The sequence below is a fragment of the Bos grunniens genome, chromosome 15 (genome assembly GCF_055505025.1).
Source record: "Bos grunniens cultivar Pamir isolate PY7600 chromosome 15, Bosgru_T2T1.0, whole genome shotgun sequence".
NCBI lineage: Eukaryota > Metazoa > Chordata > Mammalia > Artiodactyla > Bovidae > Bos > Bos grunniens.
In genome coordinates, this window is record NC_141179.1 from 53,660,082 (window position 1) to 53,686,615 (window position 26,534).

General features: G+C 39.5%; 1 protein-coding gene and 1 non-coding gene across 5 annotated transcripts in view; both read right to left on the reverse strand.

Annotated features, from left to right (window-relative positions):
• The window catches only part of RAB6A (RAB6A, member RAS oncogene family), an 89,683-nt gene extending 78,702 nt beyond the window's left edge, over positions 1-10,981 (reverse strand). For 2 of the 4 annotated variants that reach the window (XM_086340732.1, XM_086340734.1), the window contains exon 1: positions 10,074-10,578. In XM_086340732.1, the coding sequence (XP_086196858.1) occupies positions 10,074-10,143 (70 nt within the window). In that variant the 5' untranslated portion in view covers positions 10,144-10,578. Of the gene's footprint in view, positions 1-10,073; positions 10,579-10,822 lie in introns of those variants that run through there. The other 2 variants (XM_086340735.1, XM_086340737.1) reach the window with 2 other exon arrangements.
• Positions 10,982-26,115: 15,134 nt separating this feature from the next.
• LOC147358234 (U6 spliceosomal RNA) lies at positions 26,116-26,223 on the reverse strand. The gene has a single exon (XR_015142517.1). It is a non-coding gene; the product is annotated as a U6 spliceosomal RNA (small nuclear RNA).
• Positions 26,224-26,534: the final 311 nt, after the last annotated feature.

Below are 26,534 nucleotides of genomic sequence, written 5' to 3' on the forward strand. Positions count from 1 at the left end.
GGATCATTTTCGGCATATTAAGCTTTATTATTTCAATAAAGGTAGAAACCAACTAAAATGCAAAAAAGACGCACAGTATATGAAGAAGGTGCTATGACTGATGGAACATGTCAAAAGTGGTCTGCAAAGCTTCATGCTGGAGATTTCTCAATAGATGATGCTCCACAGTTGGGTAGACCAATCGAAGTTGATAGCAATCAAAGCAAAGACATTAAATGAGAACAGTCAACATTATACCATGTGGAATATAGCTGATATACTCAAAATATCTAAATCAAGCGCTGAAAACCACGGGCTGAAAATCAGCTTGGTTTTGTTAATCACTTTGATGTCTTGGTTCCATATAAGTTCACTGTATTTCTGCATGCAAATCTCTATGAAAACGTTCTGTTTTTAAAACAAACTGTGACAGGCAATGAAAACTAGATACTGCGCAATCATGTGGAATGGAAGAGATCATGGAACAAGCAAAATGAAACACCACCAACCACACCAAAGGCTGGTCTTCATTCAAAGATGATGATGTTGTACGCTGCTGCTGCTGCTGCTAAGTCGCTTCAGTCGTGTCCGACTCTGTGTGTCCCCATAGACTGCAGCCCACCAAGCTCCCGTCCCTGGGATTCTCCAGGCAAGAACACTGGAGTGGGTTGCCATTTCCTTCTCCAACGCATGAAAGTGAAAAGTGAAAGTGAAGTCGCTCAGTCGTGTCCGACTCTTAGCGACCCCATGGACTGCAGCCTGCCAGGTTCCTCCGTCTATGGGATTTTCCAGGCAAGAGTACCGGAGTGGGTCGCCAGTGCCTTCTCCGGATGATGTTGTATACACGGTGGTATTAGAAGGCGGTCCTCTATTACGAACTCCTGGAAAACCAAATGATTAATTCCAAGAAGAACTGCTCCCAATTAGACTAAGTGAAAGCAGTACTTAAGGAAAAGCATCCAGAACTGGTCAACAGAAAACAAACAATCTTCCATCAGGATAATGCAAGACTGTATGTTTCTCTGATGATACATGCTACAGCTTGGCTGGGAAGTTCTGATTCATCTGCCATATTCACCAGACACTGTACCTTCAGATGTCCATTTATTTCAGTCTTTATAAAGTTCTCTTAATGGAAAAACTCTCAACTCCCTGGAAGACTATAAAAGGCACCTGGAACAGTTCTTTGCTCAAAAAAATAAAAAGTTTTGGGAAGATGGAATTATGAAGTTACCTTAAAAATGGTAGAAGGTAGTAGAACAAAACAGCAAATAGGCTGTTCAATAAAGTTCTTGGTGAAAATGAAAAATGTGTCTTTTATTTTTTAACTTAAAAAAATGAAAGCAACTTTTTGGCCAACTCAACACTACTGAGAAAAGTTATTTGAACCTATCTGTGCCTCAATTTCCTCATGGTAAAATGAGAATAAATAGTGGTTAAGAATCTGCCTTGCAGTGCAGAGGAGGCAAGTTCAATCCCTCATGGGGGAATTAAGATCCCACATGCTGCAGAGCAACTAAGCCCGAGCACTCCGGAGGCCATGCCTTGCAACTAGAGAGCCCGCATGCTGCAACGACGGAGCCTGCACGTCACAACTAGAGTCCACTCGCCACAACAAAAGACCCTGCATGATGCAACTAAGACCCAACACAGTCAAATAAACAAACATATAGAGAAAGAATATCAATCAGACTGAGACTGAAATAACCACTTAGATTGTTTTTACATAAAAGACTAAATACTACAGTAAATATATTGAAAACAAATGTACAATATTTTGGAGAGGAAAGTTTTAAGAATTTTGGAAGTACAAAAAGAATCCTCTATTTAAAATTAAACATACTCAGTCTTTCTGTGGAGAGGAACTATTTTCAATTTCTGGAGGCTTTGTGAGGATTAAATCGGTAGGAATACGAGAGGGTGCTGACAGTAAATCCCTGCATGGAGCCTACAGAGAATCATCTATGCAGCCCACATTATATGGGTAGATTCTTTTCATTTTACATAGAGATTAAAATAAACTCTAAGAGCACATAATATATAAGGTGGTAGAGCAAAGATCATAGTTCAGTATCCCTAACTCTTGCCCTCCAACTTTTCCCCCACATCACATTAACTATAAAAATTTCATGGACCAAAGGAAATAAACATTCCATATTAAACAACTTGAAAAACAAACATAAGAGGTTGCAAATTAATAACTGCAATAGCCATCCAGTTTTGTTCTATTTACTTAATGTCAATATGCTGGTGCTTATGTCATCTTCTTAAAGATCAGTTTCCTAATGACTGGCCAGATTCAATATCTTATGGTTGCCTATATGAAGGACATTATGCTAGACACCAAGTACAGAAATTTAAAAGATCTAAGATGGATTTTGTGCAGCCTTAAGAACTATCAGATTTAGAATAAAGTAACCATTTAGATTGTGTTTACATAAAAGACAGAATATTACAGTAAAAACTTTGAAAACAAATGTACAATATTCTAGAGAGGAAAGTTTTAAGAATTTTGGAAGTACAAAAGGAATGCTTTATCTAAAACTAAACGAACTCAGTCTTTTTGTGAAATGGAACTATAGATCAAAATATCTTTAGTCCAGAGGTGGCCTAAAATCTGTCTAAATCACATTCTCTATTTCCCTATTATAAACAACTTAACTCACCTTCTAATTTAAAGTACACATCTCCATTCAGCTCCAAGAAAGCTGGCAACCAAACTTATCCTCTCCAGCAGAACACTGGACAACTCTCCTTTAAGAAATGTGACTGGCAAAAAGACTTAAAAGAGCTAACATCAGAGACTTTCCCCCAAAAGAAATCAGGCAAATTGTCCTACAGAGATGCCCAATAAACCCACCTAAGAGCTTAAAAGCAAATTTTTGTGCTCAACTCTTAAAAAAAGGCAGACAGTTAAGAATACTAGTTCTCTGAGGACCACATCAAACAAGAAATTAAAAAACTAGAATAAAAAGTAAAAAGCAATTTACAAAAAACTGAGTAATGAGAAAGTCATATCCTTTTAATGTTCTCAAAATGACAAGAGATACAGCAGAAATTAACAAACGTTGAAAATCAATTACACTTCAATAAAAAAAATTTTAGTGACAAGAGAAGATGCTAGACTCAAAAAAGATTCTACAGACAGAAACAATCAGAAAACAAAGAGCTCTTTGAAATTAAAATGATAGCACAAATAAATGTAATAGAAGTTGAGAAAATCTTTTGAGAATTAAAACAGAAACAAATGAAAAAGGGACAAGATAAAATACAATTAGAGGATCAATCCACAAGGTCTAATAAGAATTCCAGAGTGAAAATGGAGAACAGAATATCACATTAGTTAAGTCAAGAAATTTTCCTGAAACGAAACTTGTTTCCAATTTGAAAGGATTTACACCTATTACTCAGCACATAAAATGAAAACAAACACATTATCATGAACGATCAAAAGACGAAGAGTTATAACGGCAACACTAGACACTACAAGACAATATATTAATGTCTTCAAATTTCTGAAGAAAAAACACATCCAACCTAAAATTCTAACACCACCAAACTTCAGTGTAAGGGCTGTACAAACACATTTTCAGATACACAAGGTCTAAAAAAACTTTCTCCCATGTTCCTTTTTGGGATTTTCTCCAAGATGGCAGAGTAGAAGGACGTGTGCTCATCTTCTCCTGCGAGAACTCCTAAGAATCTGTATGCAGGTCAAGAAGCAACAATTAGAACTGGACATGGAACAACAGACTGGTGCCAAATTGGGAAAGGAGTATGTCAAAGTTGTATACTGTCACCCTGCTTATTTAACTTATATGCAGAGTACATCATGAGAAATGCTGGGCTGGATGAAGCACAAGCTGGAATCAAGATTGCTGGGAGAAATATCAATAACCTCAGATATGCAGATGACACCACCCTTATGGCAGAAAGTGAAGAACTAAAGAGCCTCTTGATGAAAGTGAAAGTGGAGAGTGAAAAAGCTGGCCAAAGTATTGGAGTTTCAGCTTCAGCATCAGTCCTTCCAAAGAATACCCAGGACCGATCTCCTTTAGAACGGACTGGTTGGATCTCCTTGCAGTCCCAGGGACTCTCAAGAGTTCCATCTTCACCATTACCATCATTCAGTTCAGTTTAGTTCAGTCACTCAGTTGTGTCTGACTCTTTGCAACCCCATGGACTGGTTGGATTTCCTTGCAGTCCAAGGGATTCTCAAGAGTCTTCTCCAACACCACAGTTCAAAAGCATCAATTCTTCAGTGCTCAGCTTTCTTCACAGTCCAACTCTCACATCCATACATGACCACTGGAAAAACCATAGCCTTGACTAGACGGACCTTTGCTGGCAAAGTAATGTCTCTGCTTTTGAATATGCTATCTAGGTTGGTCATAACTTTCCTTCCAAGGAGTAAGCATCTTTTAATTTCATGGCTACAGTCACCATCTGTAGTGATTTTGGAGCCCAGAAAAATAAAGTCTGACACTGTTTCCCCATCTATTTCCCATGAAGTGATGGGACCGGATGCCATGATCTTTGTTTTCTGAATGTTGAGCTTTAAGCCAACTTTTTCACTCTCCACTTTCACTTTCATCAAGAGGCTTTTGAGTTCCTCTTCACTTTCTGCCATAAGGGTGGTGTCATCTGCATATCTGAGGTTATTGCTGGTCCCATCACTTCATGGCAAATAGATGGGAAAACAATAACAGTGACAGTCATATTTACAACGTACCTTTCCTGAAACACCATACTCCTCTGTCACTTCTCTGTACCTTTTACTTATACCTTTCAAAGTAACTGCACTCATCACACTATACTGTGTGTGCATGTGTGTGTACTCAGTTATGTCTGACTCTTTGCGACCCCAAGAACTGTAGCCCACCACACTTCTTTATCCATGGGATTTTCCCAGCAAGAATACTAGAGCTGGTTGCTGTTTCCTCCTCCAGGGGATCTTCCTGACCTAGGGAATCAAACCTGAATCTCCTGTGTCTCCTGCATGGCAGGTGGATTCTCTACCACTGAGCCATCTGGGAATCCCATTATATATTTCTTCCATGATGAAATGTTTATTTCTTAAGAGTAGGCTCATATTAAACTATTTGACCACATAGCAGTTTTCAGTGCCAGGCACTCTTCTAAATACTTTACCTTTTATTAACTAACTTAATCTCCACAATAATTGTGTATGATAGGTCCTATTATTTTTATTTTATAAAGAAGTCAATAATTTGCCCAACATGAGTGATTAGAGTTAAAATAAAACACTGTGCTCATAATTACTAGCTTTACTGATTAGCTTTACCATTTCAAAACAAGATATGGAAAAAATTCCTTCCGTTCTAAATACAATATGAAGCTATAAGATACAACTGGTTTAATATTATCTAGAACCTAGTAGTTCTCAAAATATGGTCCACCAACTCCCAAGACCTCTAGGTCCCTTTGGCTGGGCCCACTACTCTCTTGAGGGTCAAAACCATTTTCATAAAATCAAGATGTTATTTGGCTTTTTATCACTTTCATTCTCTCTTGAGTGTATACTGGAGTTTCTCAGAGCCTATATGATGTGTGATGTTATAAGAGACTGAATGCAGAAGCAGTTATTAGAACCAGATGACGTTTAATATATCAGACATTACAGAGATTTGCAAATATGCAAAACGATGCCACTCTTTCACTAAATTTTTGTTTGGAAAATAGTTCTCTTTCATTAAAATGATTATGTCAACATGTAACATTTAATACTATTATTTTTAGATGAAATAAATATTTTAAAATTTTCTCAATTAACTTTTTTTTTTTTCTCAATTAACTTTTGATGCAGTAAACAGGAATATAAAAAGCTCTTTAGAAGCCTCAACAATTTGTGAAACCGTAACAGGATTTTGAGAAGAAACAAAGAGCACTGACCTAGCCAGTCAAAACTGTTCAGTATTTCTTATCTCTGATATTAAGATTTTTTTTTCCAACACTGCATACTACAATTCAAAAGAACTAATGTAAAAAAGGTAATAAAAAGTAAAAAAATAAGCACTACTAAGCCAGGTATGTGCTTCTTTTTGAGATTACACTTCCTAATTTGTAACTGATAACATTTGTTTGTATTATTTTCTACTCTAAACTATCATGACATTCTTAGAAGTGCCTCTGCATTTCAAGACAATGGTTGAAAGTAGTAACAAAAGAGGTTCCTCAAATAAAATTTAAATACACAGATTTAAGATGTGTATTTCAACATTTCTTTATTAAATCATCTATACTACTGTAATACAAAGAAACCATAAAAGTTTACTACAGTAAGATTACCAAGACTGATGTCATTAATTCAACATGAGACTTCGTAATACTAAACAATTCATCTTCACTATAGAGCACAGATCCTTAATTTTTTGAAAAGCTAAATAAAACAGTCTGCTGTGGCTGCTGCTGCTAAGTCGCTTCAGTCGTGTCCGACTCTTTGCGACCCCATGGACTGCAGCCTACCAGGCTTCTCCATCCACGGGATTTTTCAGGCAAGAGTACTGGAGAGGGCCCTAACTTCAAATCTGTTCCATGAATCTGTCTTTAATAATCATTTGACACATTTTAGGCACTATAATCAGAGAAGGCAATGGCACCCCACTCCAGTACTCTTGTCTGGAAAATCCCATGGATGGAGGAGCCTGGTGGGCTGCATGCAGTCCATACGGTCGCTAAAGAGTCGGACACGACTGAGCGACTTCACTTTCACTTTTCACTTTCATGCATTGGAGAAGGAAATGGCAACCTACTCCAGTGTTCTTGCCTGGAGAATCCCAGGGACGGGGGAGCCTGGTGGGCTGCCGTCTATGGGGTCGCACAGAGTCGGACACGACTGAAGCGACTTAGCAGCAGCAGCAGGCACTATAATAAAAGAAAATAATTTAAAATAACTTTAACAATACAAAACTAATTTTGTTCAACTAAAAAAAAAGGTATAAAATTATGGTCACTTTTTTTATGCGCCATGATTAAGGCTGTATGTAAATTATTGGAATCCATGCCCCCTGAGCATATGGACTATCCCTATATACAATCAAATAATGTAAGTACAAAATGTTATTGTTGGGAATTCACTGGCAGTCCAGTGGTTAGGACTCGGCACTTTCACTGGCTGGCCTGGGTTCAATCCCAGGTTGGGTCCAGAAACCATGCAGTGCAGCCTCCCCCTCCCAAAAGAGTTACTGTTACTATTAATTGCATAAGGAAAAAATGTAGACTTCACCAAAACAAAGATGACTCTGGCTTTGGTTACTATCAGATTCAATCATCATTCATTCTGAGTACCTGCTATAAGCCTGGCACTCTTCTAGGCACTGGGGATACAATGAACAAAAAAAATACTTTTTAATCTTCATGGGACTTGCATTCTGTTGTGGGAAACAGACGAAAATAAACACAAGTAAGAATTAGAAATATGGTAAATGCTATTAAGGAGACAAGGCTTTGCTACAGATTAGTCTTTGAAAGATGAATTGTGGAATTCTAAAACCTAAAAATAAAAAATTCATGAGTTAAATCAAGATGACATGGACTCTAGACTTCTGCTAATGCATAAGAAAACTACAGACACTGCTTGTGAAAACAGAGATCAACCTTTCCAAAGCCAATGGGTGGTATTACTGAGCAATACAGTGGTCTCAAAAGATAATTAATCTCACAGTTCTACATAGTTAAAAAGCATGTAAACACAATGCTAAAAGAAAAAATCTAAGATGAGCCTAAGGAGACAGGACAACCAAATGTAATGTGGCATCCTGAATTGAATGTTTAAAGACAGATAAAAATTAAGAAGACCTGAATAAACTATGTATTTTAGTTAATAATGCATCAAAATTGGTTCATTAACAGTAACAAATGCACCATAGAGATATAAGATGTTAATAATAGACGAAACCGGGTGGGGTTAGATGGGATCTCTGCATGATCTTAATTTTTCTGTAAATATAAAACTGTTCTAAAAAATCAAGTCTAGTTACAAAAAATTTAAGACGGTGGAAGGAAGGGGAGTTAGTTAAGACTTAAGAAATAAAATGAGAAGCCATAAAACTCTGCAATGTGAATTAGAATATAAATACTCAAGAAGTCCAAAGGAAACTCGCAGATTCTTAAATTATGGTCTCTACTCACACTAAAATCTTCTTAAGACAGAGATTAATGTATTTTTCATGCAAACTAAATAGCTGTGCATCACAATGTAAGGCAGGCAATAAAATCCCTAGAGTGCACCATAAGCACTTTGTGTGTGTATGTGTATGTGTGTCCTATTTATCAATAATGACCAATAGTTGTATTTTATGTATGGTACTGTCTTGAAACTGTCAAAATACATAGACAGGGATCAATCTCAGAGGTTTCACTAAGTTACTTAAAGGAACAAGTTTATATTTACTTCAGGAAAAATACGCAAAGAGGAGACTTGATAAGAGGTCAGGGAGAAAAGATTATTTATGAAAGGAGAAAAACGATTCCTCAAGTCCAACTGGAAGCAATTTTGCAACTATTATTAACCTACTTTAATGCCATTCCAATTAGTATAAATAGTTCAAAGTAGTAATAAGAGCTCCGAATTTATTTGCTATCTATCAGTTATCTTCTTTCCCATCAAAAGAAATAAATGTTTTCTATAGCCTAACCTAAAATATCTAGCAGGTAACTCAATTGTCTGATGACTCGGGAGAAACTAACTAATCTCTCAATGACTCGATTTTAAAGACAAGAAAAATGTGAGAAAAACAACAGAGCATGATAATCGCTAAACTACAGAGTTTGAAGTTTGCATAATATAGCATAAAACTGGAATTACCATAATAAGTAATTTTAGAGCCGGTCATCACAAAATTAGAACCTTATATCTAATACAAAGTACAATGACAGCACAAGTTTGACCAGGTAAATGACATAACAATTTCACTCACCAGATACTAAATAATATTAACTATACAAGAATCATTTAGTCAAAATGATATTACATATTCAAATCTAATTTAGATAACAAGTGGATGAATCGATTCCTTCTCTACTCTTCTCTACTCCCAAAGCCCAAATGAAATCCTACAAAACAAAGATGTTCGTTATTCTAAACCCGTCTCTCAAAGGAATCCTAAACATTGATATATATTTGGAAAATACTAATGAAATGGAATAATTAACACCTCCCCAGTAATTTCTGTCTGCACCACCGTGAGGAGAATCAGATACTGCTTCGCCTTGAAGCAAAAAAAGGAGAGGTGAGATGTGAAAAATTCCAAGTAAAACGATCATGACATAGCATCTGGCAGAGATTGGAAAGGCATGAACACTGCCGAAAGGATCGTCAGGGATGAACGTCAAGAGAAGAAAACGAGGTTTTCCAACGGGCCACAGCCTAACCCAAGGGGCAAAAATCGCCACTGCCGCCGCCACTCCCTCACTCACCAACCACTCCATCCTCAAGTCCCCTCCAATTCAGATATATATCCTCCAAAACCCCGGCCAATTCCCCACCCAGGTGAAAACAATCCAATAATTTCCTAGGACCCCCCCCCCTCCCTACTTCCCACCTTCGGTAAGACCCGCACTTCTCGCGGCTAAACCTCTGGGGAAAACAACGCCCAGATCCCACCCTCATAGCGCTAGGCTGAAGAGGGCCGGTTACCCACCGTGGGGCTTCCCGGGTGGGCCTCACAGAGCAGACCAACTGGGATAAGAGCAAGGAACAAGGGTGGGGCTCAAGGGAGGGAGCTGGGGTAGGCGAGACGACGGAGAACGGAGGAAGAAAGGGATGGACAGGAGGCTGGGGCTGGGCGGGGTGAGGAGTGGGGAGGGCAGATCGACCCGAGAGGGCCGGGCTGCGGGGAACGGAGCCGGTGGAGTCGGGGACTGAAGGGTCAAAATCCGAGCGACGGATCATGGGAAGAGGAACGGGTGGCGAAGAGGGGTCGGCGAACCGAATACGAGCAGGGGCTGCGGGGGGTAGAACCGAGCGCGAACGCGAGGCCCGCAGGGAGCCTTCACGGACTGAAGGGCAGCATTGGGGGGCGGTGCGGAGAAGCCACGGCCAGCCGCCAGGAGTGGGGGAGCCGCGCACTCACCGCTCTGCTCCCCCAGGAACACCAGCTTGAATTTCCTCAGCGGATTCCCGAAGTCTCCGCCCGCGGACATGATGGAGCCGGAGAAGCTGCCGCCGCCTCAGCCCAGAGACCTCCCGGACCGACGCTGCTCCAACCGGTTAACGAAGAGGCTAGAGGAAGGGCCGGCGCCGAGCTATCTCGGCCCCTGCAGGGCCCGGCGGCGGAGCAAGGCTGGAGAGCAGGGCTCCTCTACACAGACAGGCAGCCGTCGCCGTCGCCTCCCCTCGGAGTCGCCTAGCACCTAGCGAGGCCCGCAGCTAGAAAGGGAATGAAGGCGGTGTCGGAAGCAGCCAGGGGCGTGCTAGGGGTGGGGGGATCCCAAGGCTAGAGCCTTTCCCCTCTCAGCACCCGGCACCGAAACTGAGGTGAGGGTGGCGGAGTGGGAGCCGCAGAAGCGTTTGGGACCTCTCACACGCAGCGCTTCAGCTCCACAGCTGCCGCCGCCGCAGCCCAACCTGCTGAGTGCGCGAGCCTGTGGCGCGGCGCGGGGCGAGCCCGGGCGCGAGCCTGCCGCCCCGCCAGCCCCGGCGTGCGTGCGTGCGTGCGCGTGCGCGCCACAGACTGCGCCTTCCTGGTTCAGCCTGCTTTCCCGGCTCCGCCCGCTCAGCGGAGATCAGGGGTGGTTAGGTTTCCACTGGCTTGGGGAGATGCAGGGAGGTGGTGGGGCGGAGGCTGGAGGAACTGTTGGAGGTGGAATAGGGAGCACTTACGTCAGTTACTGGATGAACCAATCGAAAGAGGTCAAGGGCAGGCAGAGATAGGAGTGAGGTGGCGGCCCCAGAGCGCGCGCGCCACCTTCGCGTGGTGGAAAGCGGCTGAGCGTGGCGGCCATGCGAAGTGTGGCCAGTCGCAGCCTGAGGGGGGGGAGGGAATTGGGGCGGAGGCGGGGCCGGAAAGGAGATGGAATTGACCCAGACAAGTGCAGGTGAAGTCGGAAGGCCTTAGGTGTGCAGATGGTTCCTCTTTCCTGAGCCCTCAACCTTGCTTCTCATTCCTCACATCCGCCTTTCACCCACTTTCTCCATTTTCTTTCTTATAATTCTTCACATGATACCCTTCTTGGTACGTTCTCCGCTGTTGCTCCAAGGAGTTTCATAACTACCAGAAGCAGGGCTTTCATATTTTTTGCAGATGAAGAAACAGAAGCTCATGGGAAGGAAATGACTTACAAAATCCACAGTCATAAAGTGGAACCCAGGTTTTGTCTTTTTCCCCATTGAACCTCCACAACTCCTTGTTGATAAGCCTATTCACTTTCTTTGCGTGACCTGTTACGGTCTTCTGTTACCAATCTTTGTGGCTCAGATGTGGACAGCTCTAGGTGACCCCACCTTCTACTGTGATAGAAAAGGATTTAGATATCAGGTAAACCAAATCCCCCATTTCACAGCTGGTGTAACTGAGGCTCATGTACGAAATGGGTTTGCAGAAAGGTCACACAGCAAATTGCAGGTAGAGCATGGCCCTGATGTGGGGAAATGGATATTCTAAGGATCATCCGTTTCTTCTAAAGCAGGGTTTCCGAATCTGCTGTGGGTAGACCTCCCTTAAATTAGCCATCTACAGCTTGCTTATTTTTCTGTGAAGAGAGTCCATAACTTTCAACCCAGTTCATGACCCCCAAAATGAAGATGACCCCCCAAAACTAATGTCACACTCAAGAGGAGCTCAAGAAGATGTGACAACTAAGAGTAATGTGAATACAACTAACAACTAACATGATAACTAAACTGTTAAGGCTGAATGGAATCCTGGAACAGAGAAAGGACATTGGGCAAAAACTAAGGAAATCTGAATATATATGGATTTTAGTTAATTACAATGTAACAATATTCGTGTATTAATTATAACAAACATACTAATCAGGGTAATAGAGGAAACTGGGGGTAAGGAGAGGCATATGGGGATTTCCTGTACTTTCTACTCAATTTTTCTGTAAATCTAAAACTTTAAAAAAATAAAGTCTATTAATAAAAGATAAATAAATGTTAAGAATTACCAAATAAATGACTTGTCAAATTAGAGAATTTGGCATCAACCCTTTACCATAGTTCAGTCACAACTCACCATACTATAGGACAGCATATGAAAAAGTAATCCTTGCCCTTGAAAAAGGCACTTGAAAACTGGTGTCAAAAATACTTCCAAGTTAATAATAAAAAATAAGTTATTAAATTTGTGTATAGAGCCATACCATTCACAAAACACATTTATGTACATTTTCTCATTATTTGAGGGTTATTTACTTAGCTATAGAAATGACAGGATCAAACAATTGCCTTCTCAAACCCAGGGATGAATTGCTGAATGAACTAGGATAAATTGAGGGGAGGAAAAGAGATTCTTACATCTTCATCTATTCTGGCCTATCAAGACAACAGATATATCCTCGAATCTCCTTCTCCATCAAAATTTACTTCTGTCTAGTTCCTGTCAACCAAGCAGCAGAAAGATTTTAGAACACACATCTAAAATGAAATGGTAAAAACCTCAGTCGTGACATGGACACAACTTTGATTTTTCTTTTTTAATATTTGATTTTAAAAGTAATTTGTCAGGTCTGCTAAGGCCCTCCCCACCAGTAACCCAGAACCTTAGTACACAAAAAGAGTAGCTAATGCCAAGTAGAAAAACTCTGCAAACAAAAATGAGTGGCGATTTTTTCTTTCTGATGTGTACCAGGTCTTCATTATGTTTCCTAAAATAACCTTTAAAGGAACATCTGAGGATTGGAACTATAATTATTTTGTGCTTCCTCCAGAACTTTATGAATCAATTCTTCCCTGCTGCTTTGATCTCTGTAATCACCTGGGTGGGTGTGACTATTCCTACCATTCTAAAGAGCGATATTACATAGGCATCTCTTACCTCAAATGTTTTTAATGTTTTAACTTGGCATTTTGCATTGACACATATACAGTCTCATTCTCTTCTGAAGCTAAATTCATATATATCAAGTGCTCTGTGTAAGTAATATGTTTTATCTTTAGAGATCTTATGGTCTAAAAGTTGCATATTGTGTACTATGCAACTCCATTCATCAAATGGAGAAATTACTTGGGAGAAGAAGGAATTAAAGGGGCCTTTTTCAAAGGTGCTTTCCCCAACACTTTCACCTCTATGATTTCTCCTTATCTTGAACACCTTCCTTCCTCTTCCCAATTCCTCTCATTCTTTAAAATTACCTTTAAAAAGTTCTAAAAAACCTTCTCAGTCTGCCCCCGTTCCCACCAAGAGTAAATATCTTTCCTGAACTCCCACTGTATCCTGCGTGCATGCTAAGTCGCTTCAGTTGAGTCTGACTCTTTGCCACCCTATACACTGTAGCCTGCCAGGCTCCTCTGTCCATGGGGGTTCTCCAGGTGAGACTACTGGAGTGGGTTGCTTTTACCTCCTGCAGGGGATCTTCCCAACCCAGGGATCAACCCCTTATTTCTTACATCTCCTGCATTGGCAGGTGGGTTCTTTACCACTGGCTCCACCTGGGAAGCCCTCCGTTGTATCCTATTCTTCCCCATCACTTAATTGTATTTGTTAATTGTCAGTCTTCCCCACCTGACTACATGCTTAATGAGGTAAAAGCTCATGTTTTGTATTCCCAACACTTGCAGAGTGCTTGCTCCACGGTAAGCATGTAACAAATTTTTGTGAAATAAATGAGAGATTATTTTTAGTTTTCTTCAAAAGGTGACTGTGATTTGGGCATATGGAGATAGAAGGGCAAGAGCATCTTGGAGAAAGAGAACATCACTTAAAATCATGTGATGTAAATGGATACTGCATTCCTTTAACACACTTATGGAAAAGATGCCCAGATCAGAATTTCATAACTAAAAATTGGGGACAGTGGGAGAGGACAGCCTTGGCAGCTCCATTGGGAAAGTACCAGAGCAGCGTTCTTTCATTAGTTCAAAAAGGATTGCTAATTTAAAGCCCATGAGTGTGACCAGGAATCTAACACACAGAAATCGTAGTACAATTGCAGCTTGTCTTTCTGCCCCCAGAGAAAAAACCTCCTGAAGGAGGACCATTTCCTGTGACAGACACTATTTGTTGCCTATCCAAACCAACACACACACACACACTTCCACAATATATACTGGAAATGATGAATACTTTTCCAGCTTCCCTTCAGCTAAGCTATATAGGCACCTGACTTTATCTGAGCCGATGGGATACAAAGGAAATGTGCCAGAGACTTCTAAGATAAATTTTCTTCCTTGATGAGAAGAGATAGATGAGGAAAAACTGCCATCTTTCTGCCACTGAGTATGGTTATATAAGGATGTGATATCTAGAGCAAACACATTATGTGAACATTAATATATAATCCTGAAGAAAAAGGTCAACTCACTGATGATGGCTAAGCAAAAAGCTAAAAGGCATCATCATATCACTGAACTTCCTCTGGGTTTCTTTTTAGCAAAATAATAAATGTCTTTATATGTATTAATGTCTTCACAATATGTCTTTGTCATTGTTACTTGTGGCTGGAAGCATCTGATAGTCTCATCTTTAGATCCCTTAAAATACCTCATACAACTCCTTAAATATTAGGCGCTCAATACTGTGTGCGAGTGTATGTATATATAATACAGTAATAGTTACCACTCTGGAATGCCTTTTTCTGCTTACTACTCCCTAAAAAGAAGTTATTACTCTTGGAGAGGCAGGAAATCAATAAAAGGAGAAAAACTACCCAGGTAAAAGAACTGAACTCATATTGCTCATATTTGAAACAAATAATAACTCTGGCAGGAATTCAAATTCCATCAAATGTGAAGCCCTTCTAACCTATTCTGAAAGTTATTAAAACCATTGCTACTAAAAATAATAGTGGATCAATATTACAAAGCATAAAAAATGACAAATGCCCAATAATTCAAGGCGACCAATTACATGACCACAATTAACACAAGATATATTTAAGCAAGTCCTATTTCAAAAGGAGTACAATTAAAAAAAAAAAAAGGAGTGGGGGGCCTCATATCAAAACCTGTTTTCCAAATAACTTATGTGCTGTGGGAGTAGTATAAAGGTTATTCAGTCAAGGTGGAGGAGAAGGCAGGTAGAACCTCAATGGAATGGTTCTTCCTATGATTATGGCCAATTCATAAGCTGAGTCAGAAGATATTTTTGCTACAGAGTGATCTACACAATCTATTTTTGATAGTTCCATTTTGTTCTGTTCATGTGAATCATGGTCCCTGTTAAGGATAATGCGGTTTCTCAGAGCCTTAGATGTGAGATGTTACTTCTAGGCTTTGAAATGCAGTGGGGGAAGAGGTTGCTTCTTTTAAAACTAGTCCAGAATGTGTAATACCTGACACATGGCTGGAGCTCTCAACTCTCCACACTCTATCCCCCACAAATAATAGTCTCCTCTAAGATGTGCAGGAGAATGAATCATCCCACCTGCTACTAAGAGATTATCACTCTCACAGAAGAAGAGAACAACTGCTTCTATTGCTGTTTATGTAAAGAACAGAGTATCTTAGGACAGAAAAATGAGACCAATACTGTTTGCACTTAAATGCCAACAGACTGTACAGCCAAATTTTAACTTGCCTAAAACGCCAAGAGAAACCATCTTTTGGGGGACATTTTTCTGGATTTTTGAATTTTATACAAAAATCAAAAGGTATAAAAATCTTTATTTTGTAGCTGAAAGTATCCAGTGAGATGATAAGCTACAATATCATTTGGAAAAACTGAACAAACTTCCAGTTTTAGCATAGTCGATTAAAGTTGTTTCTGCTTTCTTCCTTCTCTGAAACTGTTCCAAAACAAGAACAACAAAAATAAAATGCAAACTCTGGCTTTAACATCTCTAACCCAGTTCCATAATATTTTAAGTTAGGAGACAAAGAACAATGGTAGCTGACTGTACAGAGGATAGAAAGTGCTTACTGAAGGGGAAAGTAACAAGAAGCAAGTCAATCAGCCAAGCAGAATACTAGAAAGGCTCAGGAATGTGAAGTTCTAGGTACCACGTAAGTTAGGGAGGAGAAAAGGGACACAAGGGAACTGTATCAAAGATCATATAAACAGTAGTTAAAAACCTATCCCTAGAAATGGAGGAATTGAACATAAGAGGCTCTAGGCATAGTATCTCTAGGCATATACATATCAGGCATGGTAGAGTACTAGGGTGAGGAGCTGTCAGAAGATATGGGGCTTGATAGCCAATGGTCTCTCTCCAAGCACCTTTCATAACACAGGCAGCAATTTATAAGTCTGAAAAAGAGATGGGAAGATCCTTCTTTATATAAGCTGAAACATCTCAGAGAAAGGGCCAGTGAATTATGAATATAGAGGTAAGTTCAGCCAGTTCACCTTCAAATCATCCTATATTGAACCCTTCTAATCAGTAAATGCTGGGAGAAGGCAATGGCACCCCACTCCAGTACTCTTGCCTGGAAAATCCCATGGACAGAGGAGCCTGGTAGCCTGCAGTCCATGGTGTCGCTAAGAGTCAGACACGACTGAGCGACTTCACTTTCACTTTTCACTTTCATGCATTGGAGAAGGAAATGGCAACCCACTCCAGTGTTCTTGCCTGGAGAATCCCAGGGACGAGGGAGCCTGCTGGGCTGCCGTCTATGGGGTCGCACAGAGTCGGACACGACTGAAGCGACTTAGCAGCAGCAGCAGCGGCAATCAGTAAATGCAACCCCCTCACACTGAGTTTCCGATTATTTTGATGCTTCTCTTAAATCTGAACAAGCTGTAAAGGTTTGCTATATATTTGATAACATCTCCAATATTAAATAGAGAATATAAATAAACCAGGAAAAAAAAGGAAAATATATGGCAAAAGCTATTGCATTTTTGAAAGAATAGCAAGATCCTATTTTTAAAAAAGGGACACTTTGAAAACAGGCTTTCTTGGAAATTAAAATTATGATAGCCAAAGTTTAAAAATAGAATATTTGGAAAATAACATTAAGGAAATGTTCCAGAAAGCATAGCAAAAAGCTAAGAAATGGACACTAGATAATTTGAGGAGTATCTAGGATTAATCCAGAAGACACAGCATACAAATAATAGAAATTCTAATGCAGAGATTATTATAAAATAAATCATATAAAATAAGTTCTCACATCTGGGAAACATGAGTTTCCAAATTGGAAGGGTATGTCAGACATCCAGCAAAAAGAAAATAAGAATATTTCAGGTTACATCATTATGAAATTCCATATCAAAGACAAAAGAAGATCTTAAAAGTTTCCAGAAATTTTTCCTGTGGTCATGTATGGATATGAGAGTTGGACTGTGAAGAAGGCTGAGCGCCGAAGAGTTGATGCTTTTGAACTGTGATGTTGGAGAAGACTCTTGAGAGTCCCTTGGACTGCGAGGAGATCCATCCAGTTCATTCTGAAGGAGATCAGCCCTGGGATTTCTTTGGAAGGAATGATGCTAAAGCTGAAACTCCAGTACTTTGGCCACCTCATGCGAAGAGTTGAAGGAAAACTTAACAACAAGTGCAAAAAAAAACACAAAAAACTAGACAAATGAAGAGAGAATTATAGCACCATTAGACTTTTTAAAACTATACCTATACACATTTTGATTAAATGTAATTGAATTCTATAAATGGTGCTGGAAAAACTGGACAGTCACATGCAAAAAAAATGAAACTAGACCACTATCTCACACCATATACAAAAATCAACTCAAAACAAATTAAAGAATTGAATGTAAGACTTGAAACAATAAAACTCCTAGAAGAAAACATAGACAGTACTTTCTTTGACATTTGTCTTAGTAATATCTGTCTAGGTGTGTCTACTCAGGCAAGAGAAACAAAACCAAAAATAAACAAATGGGACAACATCAAACTAAAAAGCTTCCAAACAGCAAAAAAAACTATCAACAACAACAACAAAAAATAACCTATTAAGTGCAAATGAAACATTCAATAAGGGGTTTATATCCAAAATAATAAAGAACTCATACAACTCAACAACAAAAAGCAAACAACTCAATTGAAAAATGGGCAGAGGAGTTGAATACACATTTTTCCAAAGAAGACCTACAGATGGCCAACTGGCACAGAAAAAGATGCTCAACAGCACTAAATATTAGGGAAATACAAAGGAAAACTATAATGAGATACCACCTCACAACTGTTGTTTGTTGCTGTTTTAGTTTCTAAGTCATGTCTGACTCTTTTGCAGCCCCGTGGACTAGTCTGCCATACTTCTCTGTCCATGGGATTTCCCAGGCAAGAACACTGGAGTTGTCATTTCCTTCTCCAGGGGATCGAACCTACATCTCCTGCATTGGCAGGCAGATCCTTCATCACTGAGCCACCAGGGAAGCCCCTCATAACTGTTAAAATGGCTATTACTAAAAAGGCAAGATACAGCACATGCTGGTAAGGATATGGAAAAATGGAAACGTTTGTGCTGCACAATTGTTAGTAAATTGGTGCAACTACTATGGAAAACAGTATGGAGATTCCTCAAAAAAGTAAAAATAGAACTAAGGTGATCCAACCATCCCATTCTGGGTATTTATCCAAATAAGAAGCAATTAACATGAAGATACTAATTCAAAAAGATATATGCACCCCTATATTCACTGTATCATTATCTATAATAGCCAAGATATATAATCAAACTAAGTGCCCATCAATGGATGAATGGATAAAGAAGATGTGAGATATATATTTATATAAAATCAAATACTATTCAGCCATAAAAAGATGAAATCTTGCCATTTGTGACAACATGGATGGACCTTGAGGGTAATATTCTAAGTGAAATAACTCAGATGGAGAAAGACAAAAACTGTATGATTACACGCATTTGTAGAATATAAAAAAACAAGACCAAATAAATGAGCAAACTAAATCAGACAAAAATAAAGCCATAGATACAGAAAATAGAGTAGTGGTTACCAAGAAGGAAGTGGCAGAGGGGAGAGAGAAATGGATAAAGGGAATCACCTTCTATGGTGACAGAAAAAAGTGATGTAAGGTATATAGAAATAGAATGTTTTACACATGACATTTATATAATGTTATAAACCAATGCTCCCTCAATAAAAAAATAAATCAAAATTTAAAAATGTAAGTGATTCTTTTAAAGTACTGAGATGGTTTATGCCAGGCCACACTGATCTTTTCTACTCCACATCCATTTTCATTCTTAAAATTTGTGCCAGTCCTTCATTAAGCATTAACCATATGTTACCATCTATTGTTATTAAATTTCTTTCAGAAAACTAAATATTTGAGTGTCTATTAAGCACCCTAATTTAGTTGTTGTACTTTACAATAATGCTGTGCTGCTGCTGCTAAGTCGCTTCAGTCGTGTCCGACTCTGTGCGACCCCATAGACGGCAGCCCACCAGGCTTCCCCGTCCCTGGGATTCTCCAGGCAAGAACACTGGAGTGGGTTGCCATTTCCTTCTCCAATGCATGAAAGTGAAAAGCGAAAGTGAAGTCGCTCAATCTGTCTGACTCTAGCGACCCCATGGACTGCAGGCTATCAGGCTCCTCTGTCCATGGGATTTTCCAGGCAAAAGTACTGGAGTGGGGTGCCATTGCCTTCTCCAAATAATGCTATGAGGTAGATATTATTATCTTCATTTAAAGATGAAGAAGTAAGAGAATCAGTCATAGAGCTAACAAGAGTTGGGAATTACTTAAATCAGATATTTACTGTCATCCTTGACTTTTTCTTCTTCCTTATCATTTATATTTAATTAGTCACCACACCCTGTGATAGCTATCTCTTCAACATCCCTCTGTTACAATTAGTTCCATCTTCACCATTACCATTATTCAGTTTAGTTCAGTTCAGTCGCTCAGTCGTGTCCAAGTCTTTGCAACCCCATGGACTGCAGCACGCCAAGCCTCCCTGTCCATCATCAACTCCCGGAGTTTACTCAAACTCATGTCCATCGAGTTGGTGATGCCATCCAACCGTCTCATCCTCTGTCATACCCTTCTCCCGCCTTTAATCTTTCCCAGCATCAGAGTCTTTTCCAATGAGTCAGCTCTTCGCATCAGGTGGCCGAAGTATTGGAGTTTCAGTTTCAGCATCAGTCCTTCCAATGAATATTCAGTACTGATTTCCTTTAGGATGGACTGGTTAGATTTCCTTGCAGTCCAAGGGACTCGCAAGAATCTTCTCCAACACCACAGTTCAAAAGCATCAATTCTTCAGCGCTCAGCTTTCTTTATAGTCCAACTCTCACATCCATACATGACTACTGGAAAAACCATAGCCTTGACTAGACGGACCTTTGTTGGCAAAGTAATGTCTCTGCTTTTTAATATGCTGTCTATGTTGGTCATCGGAAAAGGCAATGGCACCCCACTCCAGTACTCTTGCCTGGAAAATCCCATGGATGGAGGAGCCTGGTAGGCTGTAGTCCATGGTGTCGTTAAGAGTCGGACACGACTGATCGACTTCACTTTCACTTTTCACTTTCATGCACTGGAGAAGGAAATGGCAACCCACTCCAGTGTTCTTGCCTGGAGAATCCCAGGGATGGGGGAGCCTGGTGGGCTTCCGTCAATGGGGTCACACAGAGTCGGACACGACTGAAGCGATTTAGCAGCAGCATGTTGGTCATAGCTTTTCTTCCAAGGAGCAAGTGTCTTTTAATTTCATGGCTGCAGTCACCATCTGCTGTGAGTTTGGAGCCCCAAAAAATAAAGTCTGACACTGTTTCCACTGTTTCCCCATCTATTTACCATGATGGGACTGGATGCCATGTTACCACTATTAAGATAATATGAATGAATCTAGGCCTTTATAATTATACTCCTACCACAGGCCCATTTCAGCATGGTACCACAGTCCAAAGAAACAAAAAATATCACTCTCTCACTCCACTGTGTTCTCAAATAGAAAGTCTCATTACACCTACAATCAAAATCAGTCTAAGGAATCTCAAAAATTAAGATTAGGGAGCCCCAAGCTGAAACTAGTGACTCAAAAGTCTCTAATGGTATGGCCTAGAAAATCCATTTTTAACAGGTTTATTAAATGGATTTTTATGCACCCTAAGTTTGAGAATCAATATGCTATTCCGTACTTTCTTTGTGTCCTGGTTTTCCAATTAGATCATAAGTTATTCAAGGTAGGGTTGTACCTTGTGTATATAATGTACTCATAGTGTCTTACAGTGTTTGGTGTTCAGAAATACAGGTATTTTGGTGCATTAGAGTTAACATCATGAGTCACAGCGTTTCTGACAAGGGTGAAATCTCAGTTGCATTTTGGCATACTGGCAGAATTTGAATAGATGAAAAGGGAGGAGAAAAAAGTAAAAGTACTGAAATTTGTGTAAATAATATTGTAATAACTGCAAAGAACTGGTGTCAATATTTATCTTTAAGTCTCCTGAATATAATTACCATTAGAATTCTGCCCATAGGTTAGAAAATTCCAGCACTGAGAGGTAGAATCAGGCTGAATATCCTCATTATTTTCATCAGTAAAAGCAAGAAGTCTCCATATCACTGATCCTAAAATACATCTTCCTAGCTTCACTTGACGGAGAAGGCAATGGCACCCCACTCCAGTACTCTTGCCTGGAAAATCACATGGACAGAGGACCCTGGTAGGCTGCAGTCCATGGGGTCGCCAAGAGATGGACACGACTGAGTGACTTCACTTTCACTTTTCACTTTCATGCATTGGAGAAGGAAATGGCAACCCACTCCAGTGTTCTTGCCTGGAGAATCCCAGGGATGGGGGATCCTGGTGGGCTGCCGTCTATGGGGTCGCACAGAGTCTGACATGACTGAAGCGACTTAGCAGCAGCAGCAGCAGCAGCTTCACTTGACATGTAAATTATTGTTTTTGTTGTCTAGATCTGAGACTATCAAGGTTAATATGCAAACAGTCTTTTCAGAGGAGGTTTGCAAGAACATCTACATTACAGCTTGAGTGCAACACAGACAACAGAGTCAACGTGTGCTCTTTGTCCAGAGTCTACGTAGTCTAACGAGGAAAAGAAAAGGCATAGGTTATTTACTATGTTATCCTTTTACTAAAATTATCAGTTAGGAGTCTTTCAGCTGGAAGAAATAGAAAATTCAACTCTAAATAGTTTAAACAGTGGGGCAATTCACATAAAGAAGTCCCAAGTTAGGGCAGCTTCAGACTTGCTTAATTTCTATCCAACAATGTCTGTAAAAACTACTTTCTTCTGTCTTTCTGTTCTGCTTTCCTCAGTATATTGACTTTGCCCCTAGATACTAGCTTACCAAATAATCATAACATGGCTGTGGTAGTTCTAGATAGTATAAAGTCCCAAGAAATAAGATACTTCTGTGTATCTTCTTTTTTTTTTTGGCTCCACATGTGATTTGTGGGATCTTAGTTTCCCAACGAAGGATTGAACTTGGACTCTGGGCAGTGAGAGTATGGAGTCCTAACCACTGGGAAGCCAGGGAATTCCCCAATGTATCTCTTTGTAAGTGAGAAACTTTCCCCAGAATCTCCCCAGCAGACACCTCATTACATCTCACTGGCCAGAATTTCTTTATATACCCATCCTAAATCTGTCCCCAGCAAGAGAAAGAAATAGGATTACTCTGATATATACACGTGTATAGCTGTGTGGAGGGAGATGGGTTATTATAATAAAATTACAATTTTCTAATAAGGAAGAAAAGATGGAAAATGACATTTGGCAGTCTACCACCAATGTGCACTACATTAACACACCATTTCAGTTTCAAGTATGTTCTGCCTTGACATATTCATTTATTCATTCTACAAATACTTTTACCTACTTTATACCAAGCACTGTGCTTTCCTACTGGAAAGACAAAGCAGAAATAGATTTGGTCCCTGCTCTTGAGTTTATATCAATCAACTGGTGAGACACATATGTAAAAGTGTTAACTAGAATGAAGTACTAGAGTTGCAGGTACATTAAAATTCTATTTAAAATACACAATCAGCTAAGAAGAGTATATTATGGTCTTACATATAGTCTTAGAGACTTCAGAGATCATACATATATTCCATATTTCATCCACCACTTTGAAACTTAACACAGTATGGGTGAATCTTAATCTCCTTTCCCAAGAGCAACAGTATTTATCTGCTAATTTGATGAGTTTTCTGTTGCATTTTATTACAGACAAAGAAGAGCCACTGTTGATGATAAGCAATTTTACTACTATACTCTACCAGACTGGAGCTCATGGCACAAGTCTGAACTGGAAATAGAAATTTTGAAGTCATAAGTTTACAGATGGCAGTTGTGGCCATAAAGATGAATGTAATCATTTAAGTAAAGAGTAATCTGAAAGGTGAGGACAGAACTGGATGGAATAGCAATATTTGAAGTCAGGCAGAGAAAACAATCTGTGAAGAACTAGCAAAAAGTTAGGAGGGAAACCAGGAGAAAGTGATGGCTAAAAAGAAGGGAAGAGAAAGTTTCAAAAGGAAAGGTGTGGTCAGTAGGGCCAAATGTATTCAGAGCAGTTAAGTAACCTGTGGGCTGAAAATCATTCATTGAATCTGTTCTCAAAAGGTAAGTAACTGCAAATGGGCACAGGCTCTTTTCTAAGCACTAGAAATGTTCTAAAATTTTATTGTGATAATTGTACAATGCTGTAAATTTACTAAAAATCACTGGATTATAATTAAGTCACTTGAAATGAATGATTTTTATCATAGGTAAATTATATCTTAATAAAGTTTTCTTTTCTTCAAAGAGTCACTGGCTTGAATTAGAAGTTTCAATGGAGAGAGGAGGACAAAAGCCATATTTGGGTTTAGGGGGAAATGGGAGATTGAGAAATGGAGGCAACAAGAACAAAAAGAATAAGAGAAGAAGAAATGGAGGAAAATGGAGGCTCTTTCATCTAAAGAATTTGGTTCAGAAGAGAAGGAAAGAAACAAAAAGGTAGCAAATAAAGAGGTGAGACATACAAGGTCAAGGAAGGGAGGAAGATAGTGAGTTTAGTTTTACACATATTACATTTGAAGTAAGAATCCAAATAGCTGCTGCTGCTGCGGATGATGATGATGATGATGCTAAGTCGCTTCAGTCGTGTCCGACTCTTCGAGACCCCATGGACTGCAGCCCACCAGGCTCCTCCGCCTATGGGATTTTCCAGGCAAGAGTACTGGAGTGGGTTGCCATTGCCTTCTCCTCCAAATAGCTAGAGGTAGATAATTATTAGTTTTTGTTTAGAAGTAGGAATTGTAGTACAAAGTTCCACAATAGATGGGCATAGGATTGAAGCTGGAAAGGGAGCAACCACATAAAATTCCCCTCTCTGATCTCCAGGCAAACTCCCTTTCCCATAATTACTGAGCTCAGAGAATATCTGTAGGATTTAATCATCTCTATCAGTTTCTAGGCATATAAACCCCTAGTAAAGCCCCTAGTAAAGAAAATCTCTCCAACCTCCCCATTTCAGTTCTTCACTATCAAGAAGTTTTTACTTGTATTGAACTCAGCTCTCTCTTTTCAAAATTAAGTGTTTCAAACTTTTCATTTAAGAAAAACATTGTGTGCTGTTGTGTTTTCTATTGTTAGTGTTTAAAAGACTGCCAAATAGCCTACAAAAACATTGGATCACATCTCTCTCTGTAGCCTTGATTTCTCCATCAGGATTACATTTATTTATTTTTTTTAAATTTTATTTTATTTTTAAACTTTACATAATTGTATTAGTTTTGCCAAATATCAAAATGAATCCATCACAGGTATACATGTGCTCCCCATCCTGAACCCTCCTGCCTCCTCCCTCCCCATACCATCCCTCTGGGTCGTCCCAGTGCACCAGCCCCAAGCATCCAGTATCGTGCATTGAACCTGGACTGGCATCTCGTTTCATACATGATATTTTACATGTTTCAATGCCATTCTCCCAAATCTTCCCACCCTCTCCCTCTCCCACAGAGTCCATAAGACTGTTCCATACATCAGCGTCACTTTTGCTGTCTCGTACACAGGGTTATTGTTATCATCTTTCTAAATTCCATATATATGCGTTAGTATACTGTATTGGTGTTTTTCCTTCTGGCTTACTTCACTCTGTATAATAGGCTCCAGTTTCATCCACCTCATTAGAACTGATTCAAATGTATTCTTTTTAATGGCTGAGTAATACTCCATTGTGTATATGTACCACAGCTTTCTTATCCACTCATCTGCTGATGGACATCTAGGTTGCTTCCATGTCCTGGCTATTATAAACAGTGCTGCGATGAACATTGGGGTACACGTGTCTCTTTCCCTTCTGGTTTCCTCAGTGTGTATGCCCAGCAGTGGGATTGCTGGATCATAAGGCAGTTCTATTTCCAGTTTTTTAAGGAATCTCCACACTGTTCTCCATAGTGGCTGTACTAGTTTGCATTCCCACCAACAGTGTAAGAGGGTTCCCTTTCCTCCACACCCTCTCCAACATTTATTATTTGTAGACTTTTGGATCGCAGCCATTCTGACTGGTGTGAAATGGTACCTCATAGTGGTCTTGATTTGCATTTCTCTGATAATGAGTGATGTTGAGCATCTTTTCATGTGTTTGTTAGCCATCTGTATGTCTTCTTTGGAGAAATGTCTATTTAGTTCTTTGGCCCATTTTTTGATTGGGTCATTTATTTTTCTGGAGTTGAGCTGGAGGAGTTGCTTGTATATTTTTGAGATTAGTTGTTTGTCAGCTGCTTCATTTGCTATTATTTTCTCCCATTCTGAAGGCTGTCTTTTCACCTTGCTGATAGTTTCCTTTGATGTGCAGAAGCTTTTAAGGTTAATTAGGTCCCATTTGTTTATTTTTGCTTTTATTTCCGATATTCTGGGAGGTGGGTCATAGAGGATCCTGCTGTGATGTATGTCAGAGAGTGTTTTGCCTATGTTCTCCTCTAGGAGTTTTATAGTTTCTGGTCTTATGTTTAGATCTTTAATCCATTTTGAGTTTATTTTTGTGTATGGTGTTAGAAAGTGTTCTAGTTTCATTCTTTTACAAGCGGTTGACCAGTTTTCCCAGCACCACTTGTTAAAGAGATTGTCTAAAAATATGGAACGCTTCACGAATTTGCATGTCATCCTTGCGCAGGGGCCATGCTAATCTTCTCTGTATCGTTCCAATTTTTAGTATATGTGCTGCCGAAGCGAGCACAGGATTACATTTAATATCTGTAAAGCATTTAGTATACCAGCACAGAGAAAGAACTCAATAAATAGTTACCATTTGGAGGGAAAGATAAAAAAGTGTTTATGTAGAGATGTTGCTCTCTTCCCCATGGGATAACATCCTTTTGGTACTGATAGAAAAGTTAACATTTTACGAGCTACTAACCCATTTTACTTATAAACTCATCAATTGGACAGTGAAATTATTCATATTGCAAAACAATTCATCCATTGCAAAGGGGTCACAGACTTCCTTTTCGTACCATCTTCTTAAGTGTTTGTTTATTTATTTTTATT